The 27,619-nt window shown below is 38.1% G+C and overlaps 1 protein-coding gene across 5 annotated transcripts in view; it reads right to left on the bottom strand.

Moving 5' to 3' along the window:
* The window catches only part of iqsec1b (IQ motif and Sec7 domain ArfGEF 1b), a 519,258-nt gene extending 492,249 nt beyond the window's left edge, over window positions 1-27,009 (bottom strand). For 2 of the 5 annotated variants that reach the window (XM_030133550.1, XM_030133551.1), the window contains exon 1: window positions 26,666-27,009. In XM_030133550.1, coding sequence (XP_029989410.1) covers window positions 26,666-26,973 — 308 coding nt within the window. In that variant the 5' untranslated portion in view covers window positions 26,974-27,009. The remainder of the gene's footprint in view (window positions 1-26,665) is intronic. The other 3 variants (XM_030133552.1, XM_030133553.1, XM_030133557.1) reach the window with 2 other exon arrangements.
* Window positions 27,010-27,619: the final 610 nt, after the last annotated feature.

Raw genomic sequence — 27,619 nt, 5'->3', positions numbered from 1 at the left:
TCAAAATGGATTTTATATTTTTTGTGAGTTTTTTGTCCTTTTATGTTTATATAGTAGGTTAAATTGAAAAAATAATAGGCAGATGAGATAGATGAAGTTGTGCTGAAAAGCACATGGGTATGGCAAACATGTCTTTATATAGTATATAAAGGCAAAACCAAAAGTACTCAAAAATGGCCAAAATAGGCTCAGACCCCTAAGGGTTAAGATGAAATTTAGACCTCAACAATTATGTGTAATATTTGTCTTAAACTTGTCTGGTTCAAATGTTATGAATCAAACAGTAGTGGGCGGTCCATCTGTGACGCCCTTGTCCTCGCCCTGAAGTCAACATTCAAAACACTTTCTTGGTTGAACTCAAATGGAAAAAAGTGAAATGACTGGTTGGCTGGATGCAAAAAAAAAAAAAAAAAAAGGTTTTGTAAATATTTAAAGGTAGAGTGCATGATTGACTGTCATTCCAATCCCATCTACATTCACGCTAACAGCTGCATAACCTGTGTCAATATGTAATCTGTGTGTGGTAAGTGTTACATTTTTGCAGCAGTAATCACAAAATACATCTGTGACCCACGCTGTAAAGCTACTGCCTGTTTTCATAAGTGGTTTGTGTAGTTTCTAGTAATTTAATTTACTGACGGCAGACGGCCATTAAAGCGTTTGGTGGCGACGTGCCATAAAACACTGTAATACGTTAATAAAAGAGGAGAAGCCTGAGAGCCGATGTAAACAACCCAGGATGTGAACACTGAAAAGGCTGTCTGGACGTCAAAGTTACCATATTGGTTGAGTAATGAAACACCGGCTGAACATGGTGAGCAGTGTAAACAAACGCTGAAAACTCAACGTACCTTTAAACCTCTCGCCTCTCAGATCAATGATCTCTTGGCCAGAGTTGAGGAAAAAAAATGTCTAATTTGTAGCGTTGTGCTCCCACACTCCCACACTGCCACGACATTATCAATAGGCACAGCTCAGCACAGAGCCAGTGGCCACAGATTTATGATTTCACAGAAAAGCCAAACCGTGTTTAAATATTAAAATGGATTTTTACAATGAGCCTGACACCCCCAAAGTTCAATAACCTTCTTTAATTCATGCACAATGCTATTTCTCTTACAAATCATTTACTTTTTCAATATACACACACAGTTTTTTCTGCCGCCTCAGGATTGGACTTGACACTGTTCGGTACGTTTTCACTGATTCTTCTGATCCTTCACTACAGCTGCAGTGCAGACCAGCTGACAGACCATGGACCAACACCAAACTAATGCTAACATTAGTTCATGGAGCTACAACACTCTACAATTTACAGTAAATACCAGGAGAAAAAGTTGCTAATATCAAATGAAACAATATTTTGGTAAATGCAATAATCATTTATGAAAGTAATTTAGTGATTTAGTGATTTATTCCGACCATGCAATGAAATTTAACATATATGCGAACAAGCAAAATATACATAACTGGAAAAGCACTCAAAGAGCGCAGAGAAGGCAGATCAGCAAAATGTGACAGCAAATCTACTTTAATGCTTTTTAATGCCCTTTTTAATGCCACGTTAAACTAATGTCCCATGTCCACCTGCAGATACAGTTTCATATATAGTTTTATAAATACATTTACTGTCGACAGGCTTTAACCAGGTTCTGAATAGCTCCTCCAATCACTTCTGCTGAAACTTGTATTTTCCCATTTTTCCGACATTTGCTAATATTCCCTCCACTCTTTCACCACAGCATGAACACGCTCACAGCATGTTGCATTCCAAACATCCAGTGTTGTGACTCCATGCATTAGCCACGAACAATAGACAATTAAAGGATTCCACCTGTCAATCATCACACTACACTTCTGATCAAAATTCTTAAATGTTTATATAATCAAAATAAATCCTGAAGATTTTTTTTTTTTTTTTTGCATTAAGTGAATTTAATTTTTTAATGCCTCTTGACATCAAAGTGAATGCAATTTAAGGCCTTAATTTTCAAAAAATCTATTTTAGGGTCAAAACATGGTATTCAAAATCTCTCTGATGGGACATTTTAGAGACAATGTGACAGATTAGTGTTGCTAAATGACCCACATTTTTACTTTTACATTCATTTTGCTTTAGTTGGACCATAAGGGATTATCCAAAACAAGGAGCTATTTTATGTTGAAATAAATGTTGGAATAGCAATCAATTAAATTTCGCTCTCTGACAAGAAATTACTGTGTTTTGACCCTTAATGACTTTTAATGTATTTTAATGACCCACAGAAACCCTGTCTGAATTTTGTACAACCCCTGGCTGGTACATAATCTTTAAAGTTCTCCTCAAATGGCCATTCAGGCAGCTCTAGGATTCATCATTTTTCAGTCACATGACCTAAACACAAAAACGTAACGGTAACCAGTGGAGGATCTGTGACGCTCGTGGCATGAAAACCAAAACAACCGGGTTTGTATTGTTATCAAATGTGTTTTTAATTGGAAATCATATCAGATGTGCATGTAAACACACAATGAAGTTATTATAAGTGGGAAAAAAAATACTTCCTTTTAATTTGGGGTTTAATTAAGTTTTCAATCTTGGATCAGGATCTCACACCGGGGGGGATATTCAGATCCAGAGCGGTATCACACCGAACAGTAGGAGGACGGTGACACATGCAGCCGTGCAGTTTGAGCGGCTCGTCTTCCACTAATTTGAATTTATTTCCTCGCTTTAGATTATACATCAATTTCTCATTAACATCTGCCTCCCGATGGACGACCGAACTGCCCGATAAAGCGCCAGATTGTTCCCATAAACAACATACGGTGTACAGTTTACATAGTGGAATGGAAGGAGAAGCAGATCCGCCGTACCTCCGACTAGTGTTGTTTTTGTCTGCCTCTTTAAATTGTAGTTTTAGTCTCGTCTTTGTGCCGAACTCTCATTTCAGCCTTTATTAGTTTTAGTCACGTTCATAGTTTTTTCGTCTAGTCACGTTTTAGTCAGCTAAAACTCTGAGCATTTTAGTCGTATTTTAGTCAGAATAATACATGACTATTTTCGTCTAGTTTTAGTCGATGAAGATTGTATTTTACTCTCTTTTTTACCTCCGTCAAGGGTAACGGCGAAGGTTATGTTTTCATTGGGGATTGTCTGTTTGTTTGTCTGTTAGCAAGATAACTCAAAAAAGGATGGAGGGATGTTCATGGAATCTTCAGGAAATGTTAATACTGGCACAAGAAACAAATGATTACATTTTGGTGGTGATGGGGGGGGGGGGGGGGGACTGATCTGCCTTGATGGAGGTCTGCGCTCTCCGAGTGCTTCTAGTTATGTATGTTTTGCTTGTTCACATATACCATACTTTCTGGGCTATAAGGCGCACCAGAATATAAGCCGCAGGTGTCCACGTTGTGACATGAGATATTTACACAGAAAGATGGTAAACAGAAAGATTACACTGGGTTACAAAAAAAAGTTTTTTGCAAGTCGTCTAGGTTTTTTCAACTGAATTAGGACCATTTTGCACCGCTAAATCCAAAAATGACATCTGTTTTTCTCAATCAGGTCAGGTTTTTTGCTCATTTGATTTTGAAAAATTTGATCTTCTTACAAAATATAATTAATACCAAAATAAGATTGGTAAGCACACTTCATGAAACTTGTGACTTGATTCCTGTTAGGTACAATGGTGTATTCACCACAGATGTAGAAGAATACGTCAGGCTTATTTTTGCAAGATCTTCTAGTCGAAGCCATTTCATTCACCTGTAATATTAGAAAAACCATTAATCATAAATTGGCAAAAGTAAAATCTTCAGAACTCGTTTATTGCAAGAAATATGAAAGAATTTTGTATCATATGATGTGAAAATGCCCATAAATGTAAGCAAAAATGATGTCCGTATGGAAAAAGCCAGGCTCGGCCGCATGTTTCTGTCTGAACCCGAACCATGACACAGTTGCGTCCGAATCCAGCCTGACCCATGTGGACCCAGACTGGGAGCAGGTCTTTTTGTACCCTGGACGTTTGGAGCATGAGACAGATGGAGGACCATCCAGACTTCAGGTGCGAACCACAGGAGGAGAACCGCCTGGGTGCGAAACGTCTGGTAACCTGTGGACCTCACAGTTTCAGACACACCTGCAATAATGCAACTAAAGATTATTATAGGGGTGGGAATCTTTTACTATCTCATGATTCGATTTGATTCCTATTTTTGGTGCTATGATTCGATTCAAAATCGATTTTTGATTCAAAACAATTTGATTCATATTGATTTCTGCTTCAGTCTATAGGTGTGTAAAGGATCCCTAATGATCTACTCCAGTCTGCTTTGCAAAAAAGAATGACAAATGCAGACATTCAAATGTCTTTTTCACATTTGTTAAGTTTTAAACATTCATCCATGCTTGGCAGGGAGTTTGGCACCATGTCTTTAAACTCTGGGTGATGCAGCTGACAGACTGAGCTCATGAAATCGCGTTGTATGAGACGCCAGTTTATTGCATTTGGGCGTGCTACACGTACGCATTTTCATCACGTTATTTAATGCCATTTGATAGCGTGTCGATGCACTAGCCGCTAATCGTGCTAATCGCTAACCCTAAACCTAACTCTAACCACTAATCGCGCTAGCCGCTAACTCTAACCGCTAATCATGCTCACCGCTAATAACACCAATGGCGTGCAGATTGCCAGCAGATTTGTTTTATTTTGTTAAATCGATTTTGGAACATTTTAAATCGATTCCGAATTGCGATTTTTATATGAATCAATTTTTTGGCACGCCCCTAGATTATAACTGCAATTCGTCCAGTCTCATTAATGAAAATGAAGAGACATTTTATCCCAGTTTTTGTTTTGTAAACTAGATTTAGTCTTGTTTTTATTAGTCAACAATACTGCGTTACACATTTAATTATAGTTATCGTCACATGACCACCATTTTTGTTACGTCTCGTCTCGTTTTCGTCACGCAATAAAGGTTCGTTGACGAAGATATTTTGTCATAATTTTCAAAAGCAACACTACCTCCAACCACACCAACGGACGATACCTACTCAAACACACGCTCCTTTTTTGAAATTGTATTTATTCGTCTCATCTTCTGTATTCCAATGGAAGCCTGTCGAGCCCCCCCGCCCTCAGGGTTCAACATCCACAGTGCTCTCAGTGTGAAATGTATTTCTGCTTTGGCTCTAAATGCATCACAAACAGCACATATTTCACAGCTTGCCCACAGCAACAGTGGCATATGTGCTTACGCATGAAGTCAAAACTTTGTTATATTCCCAACCAATTTTCATATGTCCTCTAGCGGCGTTCACTTCTCATTCACTCTGCATTCAGAGACGCTGACCAGTGAGCTATTATTTCCTGTAGCGCTCCACACACTCGCACGTAAACACAGAGAACTGATACCGCCTGAAGTCCTGGTCTGAAATAAACATTCTCGGGAGAACATGCCGAGGCATAAATGAAGAATGTATATGGATTTGTTCATGTGAGTGAGCTCAATATTCAGCTCATTGAGTGTGGGTTTAGTGCGGTACAATGGCTGCTGTTCTTCTGAAAAGCCTTAGAGAAGAAAAGGTTGACGAGTTGAAGGACAAAGACTAACAGAGCGACTAAGGAGCCATTTACACGTAGCCGGGGAGTTTGTAAACGCAGATTTTTGTCTGTGTTTGTGTCTAATGTTTACATGACAACGACGGGCACGTGCACAGTAAATAGAAAAAGTTTATGAAGCTTTTTAGGTGTCATCATACATAGTAAACTGTGTTGGAAACCCCGTATTGAGTATATTTAAAGTAAAGTGTCCAAATCTATAGGCATACTGCATAAAACAAGGGACTTACTAAACAAAAACAGCCAATCATAATATAATGTTCTTTGGTGGAGATTTCGGCAGATCTCCATGTTTGCGTTTGCGTGTAAATACAGGGAAACGCAAAAATGGAGATTTTCGGACGGATGAAGGAAATACTCCACCAAGTTCACATGTGATGATCCAGTTAAGAAGACGAGAACGGAGCTGATAAGTGAAGTTACAAAGATTAAATGAGAAAATAAGGAAGTTTGGTGCTAGCGAATGTTAGCATCTTAGCTAATTAGCGCCCACAACATCTGCTTAACAGAATCTTTGTGTGGCTAATGATGTTCATTTTGTCTTCTATTGATGTAATTAAACTTTTCTTTGTTCTTTTGTTCAGACAAGGTATAGTTTTTAGATGTTACCTGCTTGTTAGTTTCGACTGCGACTCCAGTCTTCCTCAGGATTCTGATTGGTTAATGGCACACGATTGTCCCACTACACTGCCATCTACAGGTCTGGCATACTCTTGAAGGTATAGATATACGGGGCCATGTAAACAAAGTTTTCTGAAAAATTATCCCGTCTGCACGTTTTTTTTTTTTGTTTTTTTTTAAACATACCAGGGGAAAATCTCCCTTTTAAAACTACCCGGTTACGTATAAACATAGCCTAAGTCAGTCCCAGAAGCCACTGCTCCATCCTCCCAAAGGTCATCACGATCAGGACACTGCACTATCGGTCAAAGGTGGGAATATACAGAGAAAAGTTCACTCATTTGAAACACATTTGCTTGCCGATCCATTCCAGTGGAGTTGCTACATAAAATGTCACAATTATAAATGGTACAGTAGAGCAGCAAAGCCCCGAGGGTAGGATAGAGCTTACTGGAAAGAAAGAGAGATACTAATCAATGAATCAACCAAGTGCAGCTTTAACATCTTCAATCCATCTAAAGAAAACCTGATCTGTGAAATCTGATGAGGTACAACAGTCAGTGGGTTTACATGACACAAAAAAGAATTATTGCACTAGTTTGACTAAAACTGGGCTTTAAAGGAGTGATATTTTGCTTTTTTAAATGAAATTCTTCATTTTCCCACATTTCCCTGTGGTCTCCATAAACTGTAAATGCTCTGCTTGGGTCTGAATTCTTCATTCACTCAACTCCACAGGTCCATCTTCAACCCTATTTCTGAGTAATGACACCAGAAAGGTGGTTTGGAGCGCTGGCCCTTTAAATGCACATGAGACACTTCAGACCCCACCCCCTCCAGGTTGTTGGTCGTGCTTTCTCAGCCACTTGTGTTCGTTAATACAACCAGCACCTGAACATTTTTGGTAATTGACTCGAAGTTTGAACATATTTTCAGTCTGGACTACAACCGCTGCTGCTGACAAACAATTATGTCGAACTGGAGAAATGTTCGTCTGAAGTCTGGACTCGATATGTGCAAATGTGGAGACGGAACTAGTTATAAAACATAATAAATTAAGCAGGAATTGAAATGGGTTGTAGAAATTCACTCGATTTTTGCCCAAATGAATATAAAGATAGTTTTGCAGCAGCTGGAGGGTTCAAATTCAAACTGTATCAACTATTAGGGTCCAGATACAAAAATAAATGAACCACAGACTAAGAAAAATGGGTTTAACAAAAATATGACCCCTTTAAAAGTACATGTAAACACATTAGGTCGACTGAAATCAAAGGTTTACTAGTTGGAAGAACACACCTCGATGATGGGATTGAAAGTCAATCTACTCCTACATGTAAACAGACGAGAGCTCTGCACCAAATCCTGACCTGAAAGTCCAACATCACGCATGTCATCTGCGTAAAAAGTAGAGTCGATAGAAAGTATGTGTACAGTTCTGCAACGCTGTACATTGTGCCACTGTACCTCTGGGTTATTGACTTGGTAGCTCTCTCTATTGATTATAGTTGTGGTCTGTGATGCCGTAAGTTAACAAGCTAAAAGAGCGTACATCACCACCTTTTCAATTCAATAATAAATCGATGACAGTCCTGTGCATGTAGACTGAGACAAAGACAACGGTCCAATTAAACGGTTTAGGCAAGCAACAACCGCAGCCCGCACTGAATGGAAACTTGAGTAAACTATGGGTACAGTGTGGTACTATGCAAAACAAAAATTACTATAACTATTGAAATTATCCAAAAATGTAACAAAAAAAAAATTGTCAATTGGACCAAAAGTCATGTCGACTCAAGTTAGATTAAAGGTTAACTTAATTTACTTTATTAACACTGTATGGAAATTCAGTCTGCATTTTGACCATATGAATATACTAGGATTGGGAATCTTAGTTGTCAGGCCGATACGATACGCATCTCAATACAGCATCTCTGATCCGATATATTAAAGATACATGTGTGGCATCTTGCGATACAATACAATACGATTCACACCCAAATCACAATACAGAGGGATTAAGCACATTCTGATTCCACACATTCATTCTGGTAAAAAAGACATGCAATGCAATTCAATGAGCTGATTATTTTGCAAATAAGACCATGACTTTTCACAAAATGGCTTTAGTTCAATTTCAGAACACGTGCCTCACATACAGTCAGTGAAAAAGCTCGGACTTTGTTTCCAAAGTCATTTCTCTGCATGTTTCTAACACTCAACTTCTTGCTCCCTCGCTGAATCAGTTTGTAATGTAATGTATTTGTAATGTAGGTAATGCAGAAAAAGGTTCTGTCACTTTAAGAGACACCTGCGCAAGGTATTCTGGGATGCGCACATGCTACAGTCCAACCACGGAGCTCATACTGTTGTGTGCGGTGTAGACGTCGGTGAATTTGCACATATTTTAGTGTGACTCCACAAAAAAGAAAAACTTTCCCCAAATAAATAGTAACACTTCTAAATGAAAGTAAATATACATTCTGTTGAATGAATCAAATTTTATCGGTACACACATTTAATAACCGATGCATCGCAATATCATTCCGAACTTTTCATTCACTCGCAGTTTCTCTATCGGTGCACACAGATCGTGCACGTGTCTGTTGGCATATCGATAATCTTCCCATCCCTAGAATATACACAGTATGGAGCATTAGCACATTAGCATTAGCATGTATAGGAAGTAGAGGCTCAGGAACACTTCTGTCCTCGGGGTAGTTTTTATGTTTTAATGTGATAGCTAGAAAACACATTCTGTCTTTAAATTCTACTTTCTTGTTAATGTAACTTATTCTTAGATACTTATACTTTGCATTTATTTATTGATTGATTGTTGATGTGGTATGACTTTTTGTGGAGCAGTGACCACATTTTGTATTTTGAATTTCCCCTTGGGGATTAAAAAAGTAAATCTATCTATCTATCTATCTATCTATCTATCTATCTATCTATCTATCTATCTATCTATCTATCTATCTATCTATCTATCTATCTATCTATCTATCTGTTAGCACATTAGCATTAGCACATTAGGAGCAGTGAGCTGCAGCTGAAGGACCATCTGCAGATCTTCATCAGTGCCACAATAAAGGCCACTAACAGGAGAATTAACCCCATATATCTGTTTTTAATGATGGTGGTGGTGGTGGTGTGTGTGTGTGGGGGGGACTAGAGAACAGTTTAACTCAACACAGAAGGGCCCTGGTCCAGCTGGGAATCGAACCCAGAACCTTCAAGCTGTGAGATGGATTAGTAAGAAAGTAAAGTTTATTTATAAATCGCTTTTCACAGATAAAATCACAAAGTGCTGTAAATAAAATCAACCAAAAGCTTTCCTAAATAAAAACGTCTTGAGTCCACAGAGTCGACCACATGTACATTTGCACTTCCATGCATGTGAGAGCAGTATTTGCACATAAGTGAAATTATCCATTATCTCCCCTCTTTGGCTAACATGATCCTCTGCAGTGTGGGTCCTCTGTGAGCTTCGTCAAACTTAATGTAGTCAACTTATGTTTGCTTTAGTGATATTCACAGACATGAACCACAGCGTTTGTTAGACAGAAAACCTACTGCTGAGTTTAACTTGCATGACAGTTTCTTTTCCTCACAACCTTTGGCAAAAAAAAAAAAACAAAACTATGCTGTGCCACTACTTGTTTTTTTTTTTTTGTTTTTTTTTGCTAGATATTTTCTTGACATTTTGCGTGAAAAACCAAGACAGAACCTCATATGTGTGTACACGTGTGTATGTCTGATGTGTTTGTATAATGTTAAAAAAGTTAAAGTCAATAAATATAATGTGCAAAATAAAAAACATAATAATATGATGGAAGATATTTCACTGACTGAACATCACAACTTCCCATTTATGACCAAGCAGAGTTTACAACAGCATTAAAGTAAACACATTTAGTCTCAAACAGCCAGCTCTGATCATTTCATTTACTGCAAAACAAAGGCTGGAATAATTAAAGAACAACAGCAACAATTATATTATAACAATAGGAGGCTGACGAGTCATTTTACACTGGGACTCATGACACGTTCCTTTGCTTTAGTAGAAAACACAGCGCCGTTTATTTCAGTATCTATAAAGCACAGGTGTCAAACGTGCAGCCTGTGGGCCAAAACTGGCCCGCCAAAGGATCCAATCCGGCCCGTTGGATGAATATGTGAAATGCATGAAAAAAGTTACACTGAGAATATTAACAACCAAGGATGTCAAAATCCTTTTAGTTCAGGTTCCACATACACACCAATGTGGTCTAAAGTGGATCAGACCAGTAAAATACTATCATAACAACATATAATGACAACTCCAAATTTTTCTCTTTGTTTTAGTATAAAAAAGTAAAATTACATGAAAATGTTCACATTTAGAAACTCTCTTTCACAAAAAATGTGAATAATATGAACAAATAAGAACAACCTGAAAAGTCTGAAGCAAGATTGCATCGTTATGGCATTACACTGGTCAACAACAAATTTATTACCTCCGCCAAGGAGGTTATGTTTTTGCCAGGGTTTGTTTGTTTGTTTGTTTGTTTGTCTGTCTGTTTGTCTGTCCGTTAGTGTGCAACATAACACAAAAAGTTATGGACAGATTTGGATGAAATTTTCAGGGTTTGTTGGAAATGGGATAAGGAAGAAATGATTAAATTTTGGTGGTGATTGGGGGGGGGGCAGACCAGAAAATTTCATCCAAATCTGTCCATAACTTTTTGAGTTATGTTGCACACTAACGGACAGACAAACAGACAGACAAACAAACAAACAAACCCTGGCAAAAACATAACCTCCTTGGCGTGGGGGGGGGGGGGGGGGGGGGGGGCGGCACTGATCAGCCTTGGCGGAGGTCTGTGCTCTCCGAGTGCTTCTAGTTGTTTAAGTTTTTTGAGCTGATTTAGGATAATTTTGGTGTGCTGAATCCAAAAATCACATTAATTTTGCTCAATCAGGTCAACTTTCTGAACTATGCTACATATTGGCTTTTTAATATTTTTGCTTACATTTATGGGCATTTTCACATCATATGATACAAAATTCTTTCATATTTCTTACAATAAATGAGTTCTGAAGATTTTACTTTTGCCAATTTATGATTAATGTTTTTTTTTAATATTACAGGTGAATGAAATGGCTTCGACTAGAAGATCTTGCAAAAATAAGCCTGATGTATTCTGCTACATCTGCGGTGAATACACCATTACACCTGTTAGGTACAATGGTGTTCAATGGTGAATGATGAAATGATTTTTTTTCTCTTAAAACCTATTTTGGGTGAGAACTATATAAAAAAATCAACTAATAAAGTCACAAAAATGTAATCAATTTTGTGAGAAGATCAAATTTTTCAAAATCAAATTAGCAAAAAAACCTGACCTGATTGAGAAAAACAGATGTCATTTTTGGATTTCGCGGTGCAAAATGGTCCTAATTCAGTTGAAAAAACCTAGACAACTTGCAAAAAACATTTTTTTGTAACCCAGTGCTATTCATGTACAAATCTAAAATTAAAATAAAAAAAAAAACAAAAAAAACTGGTTGTTTTTCATTCTTTCGATGGTACGCACAAATAAAAATTGGAAAAAAGCAAATGGACCAAATGTGGGGTTTCATGTTGACATTTTTTATATCTGATTTGGTCTGACCCAGAAGTTCCTGAATTCTTCGTGTGTTACTGAAGTGTCTTCTCCTGAGATTGTCTACCATGGACACACTGTATTAGACAAAACAACAATACCTGGAAGATCCTGACCATTTTTTCAGTTGTCATGTTATCCTCCTTCACAGTAACATGTTTGCTGCCTCTGAATAACACCAAATTCTCCATTATCACAGAATGCATTAGACAGAAAACTAGCAAACCCACAACTGTCCAGAACAACACACCAAGAAATTAGTAACTTCAGGGTCAGACCAAATCAGATATCAAAAATGTCAACATGAAACCCCACATTTGGTCCATTTGCTTATTTCCAATTTTTAGCTTACCAGCTGACAGGCCGTAAGCTATTGTTGTCATGCGGCGTCCGTCGTCGTCGTCGTCATCGTCGTCTGTTGTTGTCGTCTGTCATCCATTGTCCGTTACAAAAATTTAAATAGTCTTCTTCTCCAAAACTACAGTTCTGATTGACTTCAAACTTGGTATACAGCTTCTTTATGATGATGTCAGCACAAGGTATTGAAATTATTTCCATCCAGATCTGATTCTGGATTTGGTGCGACTTTGAAAAATTTTCTCGTTATAAGAGATAGGAAGTGGATTGATCCAACAAATCAGTATCAATGATATCAAGTTGGAATTTGAATTTTTTACAGATCTGATTGGAATATGACCAAAACATGGGCTATTTCTGTAATAGAATAAATACACATAATTGGATGATAATAAATGGCATCTGGATACATTTCCCAAAGCTTTTAATTTGGCCGGTAAGCTACAGGGCCATTGGTCCTATGTTTAATTTGTGTGTACAATTGAAAGAATAATAAAAAAAAAAAACAGATTTTTGATTTGTACATGAATAATGAAATAATGGGTCATTTTTTTGTTTTCTGATTGTGGATTCTCAGTTGAATATGAAAAGAACGAATGATACACAGATTCCCCTGAACTTTAATGAGTTTGACACCGCCGCTGCTCTAAAGCATGTAAGCTGTCGTGGTTCTATAGATGCAGCTCCTTCAGGCTGAACAGTGATGATGCAAACACCTGCAAAGGAACGCACCACACTCCCCAGTTCTGGTATATGATCCAAAACACATGGAGTCTGACCTTGATAAGTGCAGTGAGTGTGTGTGTAAGCAGTGAACTTTAACAGCCAAATACAGCGCAGAGTAAAGGGTGAATGAACAGCAGCCGCTCCACAGTGGATCAGAACATAAACACACGCTCCAGCTTCGACCAAAACACAAACTGTGAAGTCAACTTACGTCTCAGTGTTACTTCACTGATCACCTGGAGTAACTCTATGACCCTTCTGCATGGTGGCTGACTAATACCAGTGTGTGTGTGTGTGTGTGTGTGTGTGTGTGTGTGTGTGTGTGTGTGTGTTGTGTTTGTAGGCCTGTAGAGAACACAGCTCCCCCATTGGTCCTCCATGTCAAGGCCAGGACTGTATGCTTACTGCGGTCAGCACAAAAAGAACAGCTGACGTGGACCAACTGTTGACAGAACACCAGGGACGGGCCTCGCTCTCCTCTGTGTGTGTGTGTGTGTGTGTGTGCGTAGAGGAAGTGCTTTAAACTAAAAATATTTGTATATGATTGATTTTAACCCTTTAACCTCTGACGTGTCAGCGGTGACACGTTCTGAATGTATGCTTTATTTTAACCCTTTCATGCACAGTGGTCACTACAGTGGACCGTTATTCTACAGCTGTTCTCTTGTATATTCATGGGTTTTGTTGTTTTAGTTCCTTATCAGCCGACACAGTGGACACTTACGCATCATCCCATACACTGCAGTTCAGACCATTACTGTAACTTTGTTGTTCTTGATAAACCTGATCTGCAGTATCATGTTTTAGTGTAAATCAATTGTTATTTGTTAGACAAAAAGGGTTTTTTCTCGCATATTATCTCCATGAAGTGAGTAATAACTAGCATTAGAATATGTTAGAGGTCTTATTTGTGTCTTTGTGCATAAGAAATCAATATAAGTGAATCCCGAAAGGAACTTTGTGTTGGTAAATGCAAGTTATGCAAATGTACACGATTTCAGTTCTGTTCAACATGTTGATGCTCATATGAAATATGATTTCAGCTCAAAAATGTCCAATTTCATCACAATTAATGCTATATTTTCATGTCACAAATGGCCAAGTTATATTTTAACTGAATTTACCTGAAAAACAAATATTCTATTCTTTTAGATTCCCCAATTTTTCTTACAAGATTCTATCCTTCATATCATGTTTTATTTTTACAGGTTGCAATATGGAGTTTGGTGCTGATCCATCCTGCTTATGTTCCACCAATACATACATGAAGAATGTCACACGTCACTTTTTAAATCAACAGTTTTCTAATAATACGCATTTTTATGAAGAAATAACAGTTCTATATTGTTATTTCCTCTTCAATATGATGATAAACTATACGATAAATAATAGTGCTCCTAGTTTTTGCACAGGGATCATTAGTGTAAACGCTGACATGGCTGCAGAGCATCAGTATGATGGGATCCACAACAACCATGTCACATCCGTCCACTGCTGCATTCTGTGTTTTTGTGTCAACTGGTATTGTTTTAGCTCCACAATACTAACATTTATGAATAAGAGGAGAATTAGCAATAGTAAGTCTATAAGTTCATTCCTAATAAAGTACTGGTACTGACCAGAGCATCATGGGTAATGTCACGTTCGTCCACCAGCAAAAGTTTTCACATACACGTGCTATTCCAAATCCAATATTTCTGAAAATAGAGCTTCCACTGTCAAATAATATCAGTAGTCTGTGCACAAATGGATTAGCATTATTTCAACACAGTTCTATGCATTTATGACAACTTTTTTTTTTTTTGACAAAAATGGCCACTCATCTGACCCCCTAAGTAAATTTTAGCTGGTTAAATGTGAGAAAACATCAGATTAGCAGCATTAAAATGTTTTTATTTCATTGTTTTCATCTCCCTTTCTGATATTGGGTTTTAAACATATCTTTCTTTCCTTCAAAAATTAAATACATGGACATTATGTAACTCCATGAAAAGAAAAAACAACTCGATCACATTGTTTTTTTCATGCCTAAAGACGAATAAAAACACTCAAGAAAAAAATCTTGACGAAGGTTGTCATAATTCATGCATGAAAGGGTTAAATATTCAGATAAATTCAGTCGTTTGCTCAATATGTATAATTTCAGCCTGTGCTGATAGAATAGACCTTGTTCTTTCCATAGACCTCTGAGCATGCTCAGTTCACCCCCCCACTGCCTGTGGAAATGGGGGGTCAAACAGAGCAGAGAGTGAGACTGACTCACTATAAAAATACACGGTTTGGGCTTTTTTTTTAGCACTGTTTTCCTTGTGTTTTTTGTTTTTACAGTTGTTTCCAGTGTTGTGGTGATTTTCCTTTATTTTTTCTATTGTGTTTTTGCTGAGTTTTGACCGTGGAACTGTTTTATGGAGTTAAACAGGTGTTAAAAAGCAGCTGGACTGATTTAGGGAAAAAAAGAGCCCAAAAGAAAAACTACTGGGACCAAATTTTATTCTTTTTTTTTCCATTTTAGGCATTTTTTTTTTTTTTTAATGTAACTTGTTTTTTTGTAAATATTTTATGCATTTTTGGTCATTTAGTTGCTTATTTCTGTTTATTTTTTCTACATTTTGTTTTCTATTGTATTATTTTTTTCTTCAATTTTCTTCAGTTTGTGGCTTATTTTGTTGGTTTATTATTCATTTTGGTTCATTTTATTGATCACTTTGGCTGTTTTTGTTCATTTTGTTGCTTATTTTGTTCATTTTCTTTTTTTTTTTTTGGACCGCGTAAGTGATAATGGAGTTTAACCAGTTGTCAAAAAGCATCTGGGCTGATTTAGAAAAAAGAGCCCAAAACCAAAACTACTGGGCCCAAATTCAAATACCTGTTGCTCCTTCTATTTTTTCTTTTTTTTTTTTTTTTTTTACTTAATTTTAGTTCATTTTATGCACATTTTTTTATGTAACTTATTATTTTGTAAATATTTTTATTTGTTTTTGTTCACTTAGTTGCTTCTTTCTGTTTATTTTTCTACATTTTGTTTTCTATTGCATTATTGTTTCTTCAATTTTGTTCAGTTTGTGATTTATTATGTTGGTTTATTATTCATTTTATTGATCACTTTGACCATTTTTGTTCATTTTGTTGCTTATTTTGTTATTTTCTTTGACCATGTAACTGTTTTTTGGAGTTGCACCAGGTGTCAAAAAGCATCTAGACTGATTTATTAAAAAAAAAAAACAAAAAAAAAAAAAACAGCCCAAAACAAAAACTACTGGGCCCAAATTCAAATCCTTGTTGTTGTTCAGTGTGTTCCAGTTCACAGTTGATGTTCATCATTCTAAATCTCTTATTGCTGTCCATTCTAGTGCCTTATTTAGTCCAAACCTGTCAAACTTCAAACTCCTCTCTTTGTCTTTTTCTGTTCTTCCACCTTTTTTGACCCTAAAACACACAATAAAACAAAACCACTGAAGAAACAGAGCAGCTTTAATGAACCTGAAACAGACGCAGATTCACAGCAGAACCTTTACCTGGAATCAGGGCTCAGGGATTAAAGGGTTAAAGCCACAAAGATGACAGCAGAACTCAAACACAAATCTTTGCCACGATGGAATATCCTCCGACTCCGACTCCCATCCCCTGCTCTGCACTGATAACTATTTATAGCCTCGCACAAACGATGAGTGAGCAAATATGATAATGATGTCATAGGTTAAAAAGGCCTCACAGTATCGCGTCGGCACAAATAAACAGGAGCAGGTTATTGCTGTGGATGCGGCTCTCTCTCTCTACGGCGCGAAAACATACTTCTTTGTCGAGGCAGTATTTTTAAAGTGGAAACTTGTGCTGGGATCATCAGACTATCTGTTCGACTGGAGAGCTAATCATTCACCAACAGAGATGCAGCAATTTCATACACAGGGCGACAGAGGAGGATGACACACAGAGGGAAATATATCACCACGGCGACAGTACATGGCTTCGCATTATGATACATGCTGGAAAATGACTGCTATTTGCACTGTTTATAGCAGCCCGTTCATACATCTGCGGATTTATGAGAGCACTGCAGGCGCGGGTAGAAATCCACCCAACTGGACTGGCATATGACAACAGCAGATCTATATCAATATGATGAAGCACCTTATCTTAATTATTAGAATATGGATGAGCGTGAGGAGGGCTGGGCCATATCGACTGAATCTGCACTGAAATCAGAGCTGAAATCTTCTTTTATTGGATAAAATCACATATTATATGCAGGGGTGTGTATAGAGTAGGGCTGAACGATATGGACAAAATTTCATATCTCGATATTCATGCCAGATATCTCGATATCGATACGATATGACTAAGGGTTCGGTGAAAACCAAGCATTTTTCAGAAAAATACTAACATCATAATACAAAAGAATGTGGAAAGTGCAGTTTTATTTATAAGAACTCACTGCCAGTCATCAATATTAACATAAAGTACAAATAAATTAAATTTGTTGTGACTTCCAGAGCTGTACAGGGTGGGGAAGCAAAATTTACAATATTTTGAGGCAGGGATTGAAAGACAGTGTATGACCAATTAGTTTATTGAAAGTCATGAGAATTTATTTGCCACAAGAAAATGTACATAATAGAAAATGTTTTTATTCTATGTGTCCTCCTTCTTTCTCAATAACTGCCTTCACACGCTTCCTGAAACTTGCGCAAGTGTTCCTCAAATATTGGGGTGACAACTTCTCCCATTCTTCTTTAATAGTATCTTCCAGACTTTCTGGTAATAGTTTTGCTCATAGTCATTCTCTTCTTTCCATTATAAACAGTCTTTATGGACACTCCAACTATTTTTGAAATCTCCTTTGGTGTGACGAGTGCATTCAGCAAATCACACACTCTTTGACGTTTGCTTTCCTGATTACTCATATGGGCAAAAGTTTCTGAAAAGGTATGGATAATAGTGTTAGGTATGATTATGACATCAATATATGTTTGGTTTCAAAACAATTGACGTAGTGCCTGCTGAGAAAAAACAACTAAACGTTCATTGTAAATTTTGCTTCCCCACCCTGTACATGCAGGGTGAGCACGGGGGAAATCTATATCGCTTATATTGTTGCTTTTTCGATATTAATATCTTGAATGTTCATATCTCAATATCGATACGATAACGGTATATCTTTCAGCCCTAGTATAGAGGGTATGCACGTGACGTCACCGCTAGCGGAAGACACCGCGGTTACGCCCACTGAGTGGCAGAAAGAGGGAGATGAGTAGCAGCTTTGGCTTGAATACTGCGAAATCTATGACTTGTCTATGTGCTTTTTATGTATTCGTTTTATGTATGGAAGTCTGTCTGTAACTATTTAATGTACTGCTGCCCGTCTTGGCCAGGACACTCTTGAAAAAGAGATTCTTAATCTCAATGAGGTTTTCCTGCTTAAATAAAGGTAAAAATAAAAAATAAATAAATAAATAAATGTGTCTTGGCTTGTCTTGACCATCCATCTTCCTCCATAAGTTTTCAAAGTGGGTTCAGGCTTGAATACTGCGAAAACTTTAGCATGATCTAAAAAATGGGGAAGAGCTGTTGTGCCATTGATTGCACAAATAGATCTGAAAAGCACTGGGAGCTATCGTTTTAGCGGTGACCTAAAGCCGAAGACAGAAGAAGCAGATGGATCGCTGCAATTCGTAGAAATCACTGGAATCCAGGCAACGAAACCTGGATTCGTGTCAGGTAACATTCATTTATGCTGTATTCTTGTGTAAAATCATACCTTAAATTACATATCGTTTTGGCTAACGTTACTTCTTAGTAAAGCTCTTAATGTTAGCATCTGTCATTTAGTTCTATGTTTCATAACTGAAACGTTTTTGTCTTCATTTGTGTGATTCTGAACCTTGTGCTCTACATGATTTGTAAACTAGCTTAAACTGAGGCTAACCTAGTTTTCCAAATAAGGGGGTACTCTAGCACAAAGCTGTTGTAACTGTGTTGGATCAAGTATTTGATGTTAACTCTACTTAAATATAATAATAATAATGGATTAGATTTATATAGCGCTTTTCTATGAACGCATACTCAAAGCGCACACAGAGGATCCATTTTTCATTCGCTCTCACATCCTCCCTCTGGTGGTGGTAAACTACATCTGTATCCACTGCTGTCCTGGGGCAGACTGACGGAAGTGTGGCTGCCAATTTGCGCCTACCGACCACCACCGAACATTCACACACATTCATACACCAGTGTGAGTAGCAGCACTGGAGGCAAGGAGGGTGAAGTGTCTTGCCCAGGGACACAACAGCACATGGACAGAGCAGGATTCGAACCGCCAACCCTTCGGTTATTGGACGACCCACTCTACCATCTGAGCCATGGCCGCCCCAGTCTGACTTAGAGGGGTGTGGCCTGGCCAGACCACACCCTTCTAAGTCAGACTGAGTGTCTTAAACCAACCTGCTCAACATGACGGAGTATAGCAGTAAACACAGTCTCCACAGTACCAGTAGATCATCCACTCACTTGAGTCAATACTAAGGGTTCAACTCCAGTAAATCAGTAGTGAACCGTGAGCACTACTGCTGGGCCTTTACCATGGAAATCACCACCAAGAAAATACATCTGCACTGACACAAAACCTTCAAAACAATAGTATGTTGAATTAAAGCACTCACCAGCTGGAATCCTCTAAGTAACGATGACGAGGATGTCAACAACTCTTTGTCTTTTGGATGCTTTCAGCCTTTGCATTGTGGATTTTCCCAGCGTTGAAATCAGGTTCATATAAATGTCAGGATACGTGATTTCTGTCCACATATCAATGTTCATAGACCACTTGTTGTTTGGTAGCTTGTATGGATCCATGTCCAGTCCAGTTGTCTTTAATTTCATGTTATATTCCACATTTTTCCTGGTCTCGCTGTAGTTACTGCTATGCTCCGCCATGTTGAGCTGGTTTGTTTTTGCCACTCAGTCTGACTTAGAGGGGCGTGGCCCAGGGGGGAAGTGACATATGTGCATTCCCTCTATAGAGGGAATTTTTCTAATTCTCCTGTTTTCCGAAGGAACTAACATCTGCCACTGTCAGACAGTAAAAAAATACTGCCAGGATGCTTCAAATAACCATTATTAATAAAACAGTGTTAAATAATAATAAATAAGATAGAAACAGTAAAGAAAACCAAAAATGAGCCTCAGCCATATCTGCATTTGAATAAATACCTAAAAATATCGAGTCAGTACTTTTTTTAATATCGATACAGTATTGTGAAATGAAATATATATAATATATTGCAGAATCGATATTTTCTAACACCCCTAATTATATGTATTTATGTCTAAGGTATTATGGAGGTTGCTTGTTTGCTTGTGTTTATTTTTTATTTATCTATTTATTCATTTATTTATCTACCTTGCATATATCCTATATTACCTGTACGTATCCCTTTTTTTTGTTGTATATATCATTCATCTATAGCAGGGTACATCTTGAAAAATTAGAATATTGTGAAAAAGTACAATATTTTTGGTTTCTCATTTCAGAAAGCGAAACCCATATATTATATAGACTCATTAAACTTACAACAGAATTATATATTCCATCAAAGTAGGTTCTCTCAGCCAGCGTGAGTTAGCAATATTTTCCTCAGCATGACCCGCCCTACTCTTCCTCTGATTGGCTCATCAGTCCTCACGCCTAAAGTTAACCAATCTAATCAGAGAAGGCAGCGAGTACTAGCCACTTAGAGGAAGAGTAGGGCGGGTCATGGTTTCACCATCCGAGGGGAAAAAATGGGCAATTTGCCTGCAAATACTACTGAATGGTGCACATCAGGGGGATTTAGAAGTGAATATATGTAATGACTGAAAAATCAGTAGGTATATTCCGTATACCGCTGTATACCCTGGACTACACCACTGCTCTGACGTCACATAGCCTGTGAAACAACAATGGCGGCCCCCATGGATGCGGTGTTTATGCAAATTGTTCAATAAAACAAGGTGTTGCTCTGACATTATTTATCTGCAAATGTTCTACATAATCAGCAGCTAGTCTAGTGTTAGCTAGTTTTCAGTCCATTGAGTACAAGAATAAATTAATATCAAATTCGTATCCAAATATACAAATAACGTAACATAAAAGGAATAACAGCTTCTCTTGTGCTGTTTTTACTCCTCTGTTTCCCTCAAATAAGCAAAGAACACACACCTCTGGCAATAGAAATGACTGTAAATGAGCATAACGTACGGTCCGCCATGCTGGTTTGTTTACATCTAACTCCCACAATTCCCAAAATGATTTACGGGCTCAAAAACTTGCCTGGAACGCAGCATTATATCAAAATGATGATGTTCTTTGGTTTAATATTAGGGTTTAAGACAATAATGATGCACTTTATGGACACAACAGCAGGTCTCACTGCTCTGGTTGAGCAATTTTGGAAACATTTTAGCTGAAAATGCCAACGAAATAAACCCAGAAAACAGTATTTCGTATAACAATAATAAAAGCCTCATATAAAACATGTTGATTTTTATCTTTTTCATCTCATCTTATGGTTAAGTATGAGGCTATAAGACAAGAAGGACGTACTTGAGGAACACAAAAGCAGGTCTCACTGCTCTGGTTGCATCAAAACATTAACTTTTTGTATGATTTCATTCACATCCTGTTGTGTTGTTTATTCTATGACAGTTTAGATCGACCTGCAGATGACCTGGATACACATCAGACCACCAGGTTTGTGCCTCATTCATTATTAATCGCTCTCTCTGGGTGTTTTACTGCAAAAATAATTGTCTACAGGGTCTTAAGAAGGTCTGGATTTGACATATTTGGACTCGTTACAGCATTTGCCAACAAATCTGATCAAAGTCGTTACTGATTTCGAATGCATGATTTGTTTTCTCTCTTGCAGTTGAGCTGCAGCGGAACTCTGGGATACATCATTTGACTATTGCAGAACTAATTAAACTCTAATAACTTTGTTTTCAACTGCTGAAGGAGCTGAACCATATCAAATCCATCTCTCACATACACATTCTCTCTCTGTATGGATACTTCTCTGAAACTGGTCCTAAAAACAGGACAGAGGGGCTAAAAATGCAAACCAGATATAGACGAATGTTATGAAGCAAGTTTGGAAGCACTTTGGGTCTGTTTTAAAAATAAATATTTACTGAGATAAAAGAGAGACTATTTTTCAGATAAAACACATTTTTATATTATTTTACATTATATTTAATACAAAAATCTGCATGTAACACAATCAAAAGGACACGAAAATTACACGCTACTATTTTTTTGAATATCTCTTTATTCTCTCACAGGTACATTTTGGGAATTTAACTAATTATGCAAGGCAGAGGGTTTCACAAAAATGGCCGCTGTTGCAAAATCACTCATGACTTATATGCATTTAAATGTTCAGGTTTTGCATGTAACACAAATGGACACTATGGGTTCTACACCCAACCTGGAATGAGACTGAGATTGATGAAAAACCCACATGTGTGGATTAGAAAAACCACTAGGATTGACACATTTAACACAGTGTCTTTATTTAGAGTCTATAGAAGACCATTTACACACGTTTTCACATCTAATGCACTGACACCTAGGGAGATTTTCATTAGGGATGCACCGATACTAGGGGTGTCATGAGAACCGATACTCACGATACCATTCGATACTATGATGAAAAAAGAATCGTTGATACTCATTTTTTTTAATAAACAGAAAAACTGATGCCTGCGTAAGAATCAGTACCATCAGTAGACTACTGCTCTTCCAGACTTGATGTGGCCAGGACAGGTACAGGAACTCACAACACATACTTCTGTACGTGGTGTGAAACTTTGGAACAGTCTGGACATCTAACACAAACAATGCCAAAATATCTACCGATTCAAACTGCTATACAAACATATGGTCTGGTCCCAGTATAAAGATGGAGGGTCTTAAAACTCATGTTCCATCAATACTCTGTCTTAAATGTTAATGTGTCCTTGTTGTTCCTCATCTAGTTGGTCTGTGTTGTCCATTACCATCTGCTATTGTTCTTACCATCGCTGGTATATGCTGCCCTTTACCATTAGTGCTATTGTAGTTTTTTGGGTTTTTTTCTTACCATTGTTGGTATGTAATTATTGCTGTTCTTTACCACTTGTGGTATTGTAGTTTTTTGTTTTTATCATTGTTGGTATGTAATTATTCTCATGTAAGTTGACAATTAACTGTTACCTGTGGTAACACCACCAGGAATGTACTTTGTTTCTTTTCTTTTTTTTTAACACACATTTTGGTTATGCAATGTAAATACTGTCAAATGAGTTTATTCTAATTTGGTATGGGTCTATTTTGCTCTATTTTGTTCATTATTCTGACTCAAAGTTAAAGGACAGGAGTGAGTATTTATAAGTTATTATGTTAAGTTACTTGAAGATGAGAATGGGGGTGGGATTAAATTAATTTTTCTTCTTCCCACTCCTTTTCGAGTATAAATGAAGGATTTTTTAATTTTATTTTTTTTTTTTTTAATTTTGAATTTGCATGTATTCCATGAATGCTCAGAATAAACAATCAAATCAATCAAATCAATGGACACAGATACAGCTAATAATCTGCCTCATCTAATGGACTAAAAAGGACCAAAAGTCATTTGTGGAAGTATTTCAGGTAGACGACCACGACGTGGTATGGACACGCATAAGCCTCTGTGTAAACGCTGGCACTGTGGAATTAAAACGAACTGGGGGGGGGGGGGTACCACAAACCTAGCAAAGCACCTTGGAGACAGACACCCAGATCTGTTTAAAGAATTCAAGGTGAATTCTGTTATTCAACATTAAACAGCTGACATGTGACATCATCAGGGCTCCACATTGGTACTGGTCCGACGCAGTTTTTACACCCTGGCCCGTTCCAACCACCGCCGATACGAAAGGTTGACAAAAGAAACTCCATCGGTTACTAACAGGCAGACCATGGACCTGGTCCCATACGGACCTGGACCTACAGCCGGTGGTGGAGTGCTTCTATTTTAACCAGTGCAGCTTACAGTAGAGTAGATGAGGAAACGCACGGACCAATGACATGTATTCAGAGCCATCCCATGTGATACCACTCAGCCAATCATGTCTGTGTATTCAAAGCAGTAAACTGTGACTGAATTCTGAAAAAAAAATCTGAATTCTGAGTTTAAAGTCAGAATTCTAAGGAAAAAAGCCAGAATTCTGAGTTTAAAGTCAGAATTCTAAGGAAAAAAAGCCAGAATTCTGAGTTTAAAGTCAGAATTTGGAATTTAAAGTTAGAATTCTGAGGGGAAAAAAAGACAGAATTCTAAGTTTAAAGTCAGAATTCTAAAGAAAAAAAAGTCAGAATTCTGAGTTTAAAGTCAGAATTTTTAATTTAAAGTTAGAATTCTGAGAAAAATAAGACAGAATTCTGAGTTTAAAGTCAGACTTCTGAGTTGAAAGTCAGAATTTGGAATTTAAAGTTAGAAGTCTGAGAAAAAAAAAAAAGACCGAATTCTAAATGTAAAGTCAGAATTCCAAAGGAAAAACAAGAATTCAAAGAACAAAGTCAGAATTCTGACATTAAACTAAAAAAAATATTTATTTATTTATTTATTTATTTTTTATTATTTTTTTTTAACCTTTCTTTTTGTTTTTTTTTCCCCCAGTGCCCTTATCCTCTTGTGTATAAACCAGGTGATAAGTGTTGCCAAAGTGTCTCCAGCTGCTTTAAATCCCAGTGGAATCCAGAGCAGTGGTTGCAGTTGCAGTGCTTCCACAGAGCTGTCAGTTCAGGCTCCACTTCCTCCAACATTTATTCATTCAACATGGAAATGTTTTGGCAGCAGCCATGGAACATGTTCCGTATCATGTCGTAGTGGCACAGGGCAGCTCTCCAAATCAGCTGCGTCGCGTCACACTAAAACCCCTCCACTCTGACGGGCAAATAAAAAAAACAATAATAAAACCCAAACATGTGCAGCCTTTCTTTTACGCATAAACACTGACAGTATTTCTCCATCGTCATCAAATCACAGACTGATGAGTGGAAGCAAAGCGGAGGAAAAAAAGGTGCGTAAACTTGTTTTCGTGACAACGCCACAGCGATTTCCTCTGGTGTTATCTGTGAAAACAGTCACACCCACAGAGCAGGGTGGTCTCACACACACACGCCACGGAATATGCGCGCACAACGGGAGCGCATAACGGGATCCAGATTACGCAATAGTGAACCGTGCGTAGTGCGTGTTTGTGTGCGTGAGTGTGTGTGAGTGTGTAGCTACAATAATCCGTGGCATCGTAAATTACACGAGGAATTAAAAGCCTGATCCATGACAAAGTGGCACTGAAGTGGACATTCAGTTCCACCTGACGAGGATGACACAGATGATAGAGAGGGGAACTTTAAATACGATAGAAAAAAAAAAAAGCGCTAGCCTCTGTTTAACTTTATCTGTTATGATTTTTTTTTTTTTTAATCTCTTCCATGCCCTTCCTGTCCTGATCTGTACAAGTATGTACGCCATGATTGTTTTGTACATTTAGCTTGATATATATATATATATATATATATATATATATATATATATATATATATATATATATATGTATATATATAAAATCATAATAAAAATAAATGGGAAAAAAAAGATCATACAGAGGGGAACTTTTGAATATGATTGAAAATTAAAAAAAAAAAAAAAAAAAAAAAAAAAAAAAAAACGCCCCAGCCTCTGTTAAACTTTGTGTTATGATTTTTTTTTTTTTATTTATTATTTTTTTTAATCTCTTCTATGCCCTTGCTATTCTAATCTGTAAAAGAATGTACACCATGATTATTTTGTACATTAAACTTGATAATAAATAAATAAATAAGGAACTTTTTAATATGATTGAAAAATTAAAAAAAAAAAAAAGCCCTTGCCTCTAACTTTATTTGTGTTATGAATTATTTTATGTAATTTTTTTTAAGTTTAGTTTTGGTTTTTTTCCTGTTCTGATCTATAAAAGAACGTACGCCATGATTGTTTTGTACGTTAAACTTCATATCAAATAAATAAATAAATGAATAAGGAACTTTTTAATGTGATTGAAAAATTTAAAAATAAAATAAAAAAAATTAAAAAAAGCCCTAGCCTCTAACTTTATTTGTGTTATGAATTATTTTATGTATTTTTATTTATTTATTTTTAATTCTGTTCTGATCTATAAAAGAATGTACGTCATGATTTTTTTTTTCTTTTTCATTAAACTAGATCCATGTGAAAAAAAAACAAAACAAAAAAAAAAACATCATACACAGGGGGCTCCAACACAAACATCTCAGACTGTTTCAACTTTGCCTGTTCCGGCTCCAGCTGAGCCACGCACTGCCACAACCAGAACCAAACCCCCAGAACCAGACCCCAGAACCAGACCCCAGAACCAGACCCCAGAACCAAACCCCAGAACCAAACCCCAGAACCAAACCCCCAGAACCAGACCCCAGAACCAAACCCCAGAACCAAACCCCAGAACCAGACCCCAGAACCAAACCCCAGAACCAAACCCCAGAAACAAACCCCCAGAACCAGACCCCAGAACCAAACCCCAGAAACAAACCCCCAGAACCAGACCCCAGAACCAAACCCCAGAACCAAACCCCCAGAACCAGACCCCAGAACCAAACCCCCAGACCCACACCCCGGCAGCTGAACTTACTTGTGGTGCATCTGGTGCTCCTTGATGGCCCCCAGCTGCGCCGGTGCGCCCTGCTGGAGCTGGAGCTGCTGCTGCTGGAGCTGCAGCCTGCAGGTGGACAGGTGCCGCTGGTGCTGCTCCTTCAGACAGGCGTTCTCCTTGCACAGATCCGTCACCTGGACCTCCAGCTCCTCGATCCGGACCCGCTGCTTCTCCAGAAGCCCCTGCTGGGTCTCGATGATCTTATTGAGCTCCTTCAGGTACTCCGCGGCTTTGCTGGGGTTCTCTGGCGGGTTCTCCATCTCGTAAAAGCCCCGCTGTCCGTCCATGAAGCCGATATCCACACAAGCAAACACCGAAAAAAAAAGAAAAAAAGAAAAGAAAAGAAAACACCAGAGCCGGAGCAGGAGCAGCGGTCAGCGGGCACATCCACGGAGCCGCGTCCGCTCCGGCATGTCCGTGGGTGTCGTGGACCAGTGGACCTCTGCTGGGAAGTTCTGCTGCTTCTGCCTCTGTTTCCGCTGTTTCTGTTTCTACCTCTGCCTCTGCTTCTGCTTCTTCTGTTTCTGCTTCAGTTTCTGCTTCTGCTGCCGCACACGCCGCCGCGTCCACGAGCTCTGCGCAACGACAGCAAAACTGAACCTCCACCAGCAGAGTACATGGAAGAGGAGCAGTTAACCCTTTAAGGACTGGAACAGGACCTGGACCTGGACCTGGACCAGGACCTGGACCAGGGTTCAGGACTGGAGGAGCACTGAGACACCTCTGACCAGGAACAGGAACAGGGTTCAGGACTGGAGAAGCACTTAGCCATCTCTGACTAGGACCAGGACTAGGACCTGGACCAGGACCAGGACCAGGGTTCAGGACTGGAGGAGCACTGCGACACCTCTGACCAGCACCAGTACCTGGACCAGGACCTGGACCAGGACTAGAGGAGCACTGCACTGATCCACCTGACTGACCAGGGTTCAG

This window comes from Sphaeramia orbicularis, chromosome 5 (assembly GCF_902148855.1).
Source record: "Sphaeramia orbicularis chromosome 5, fSphaOr1.1, whole genome shotgun sequence".
In the NCBI taxonomy this organism is placed as follows: Eukaryota; Metazoa; Chordata; class Actinopteri; order Kurtiformes; family Apogonidae; genus Sphaeramia; species Sphaeramia orbicularis.
Note: the sequence above shows the minus strand (reverse complement) of the source record. Positions and strands in the feature narration are given on the sequence as shown.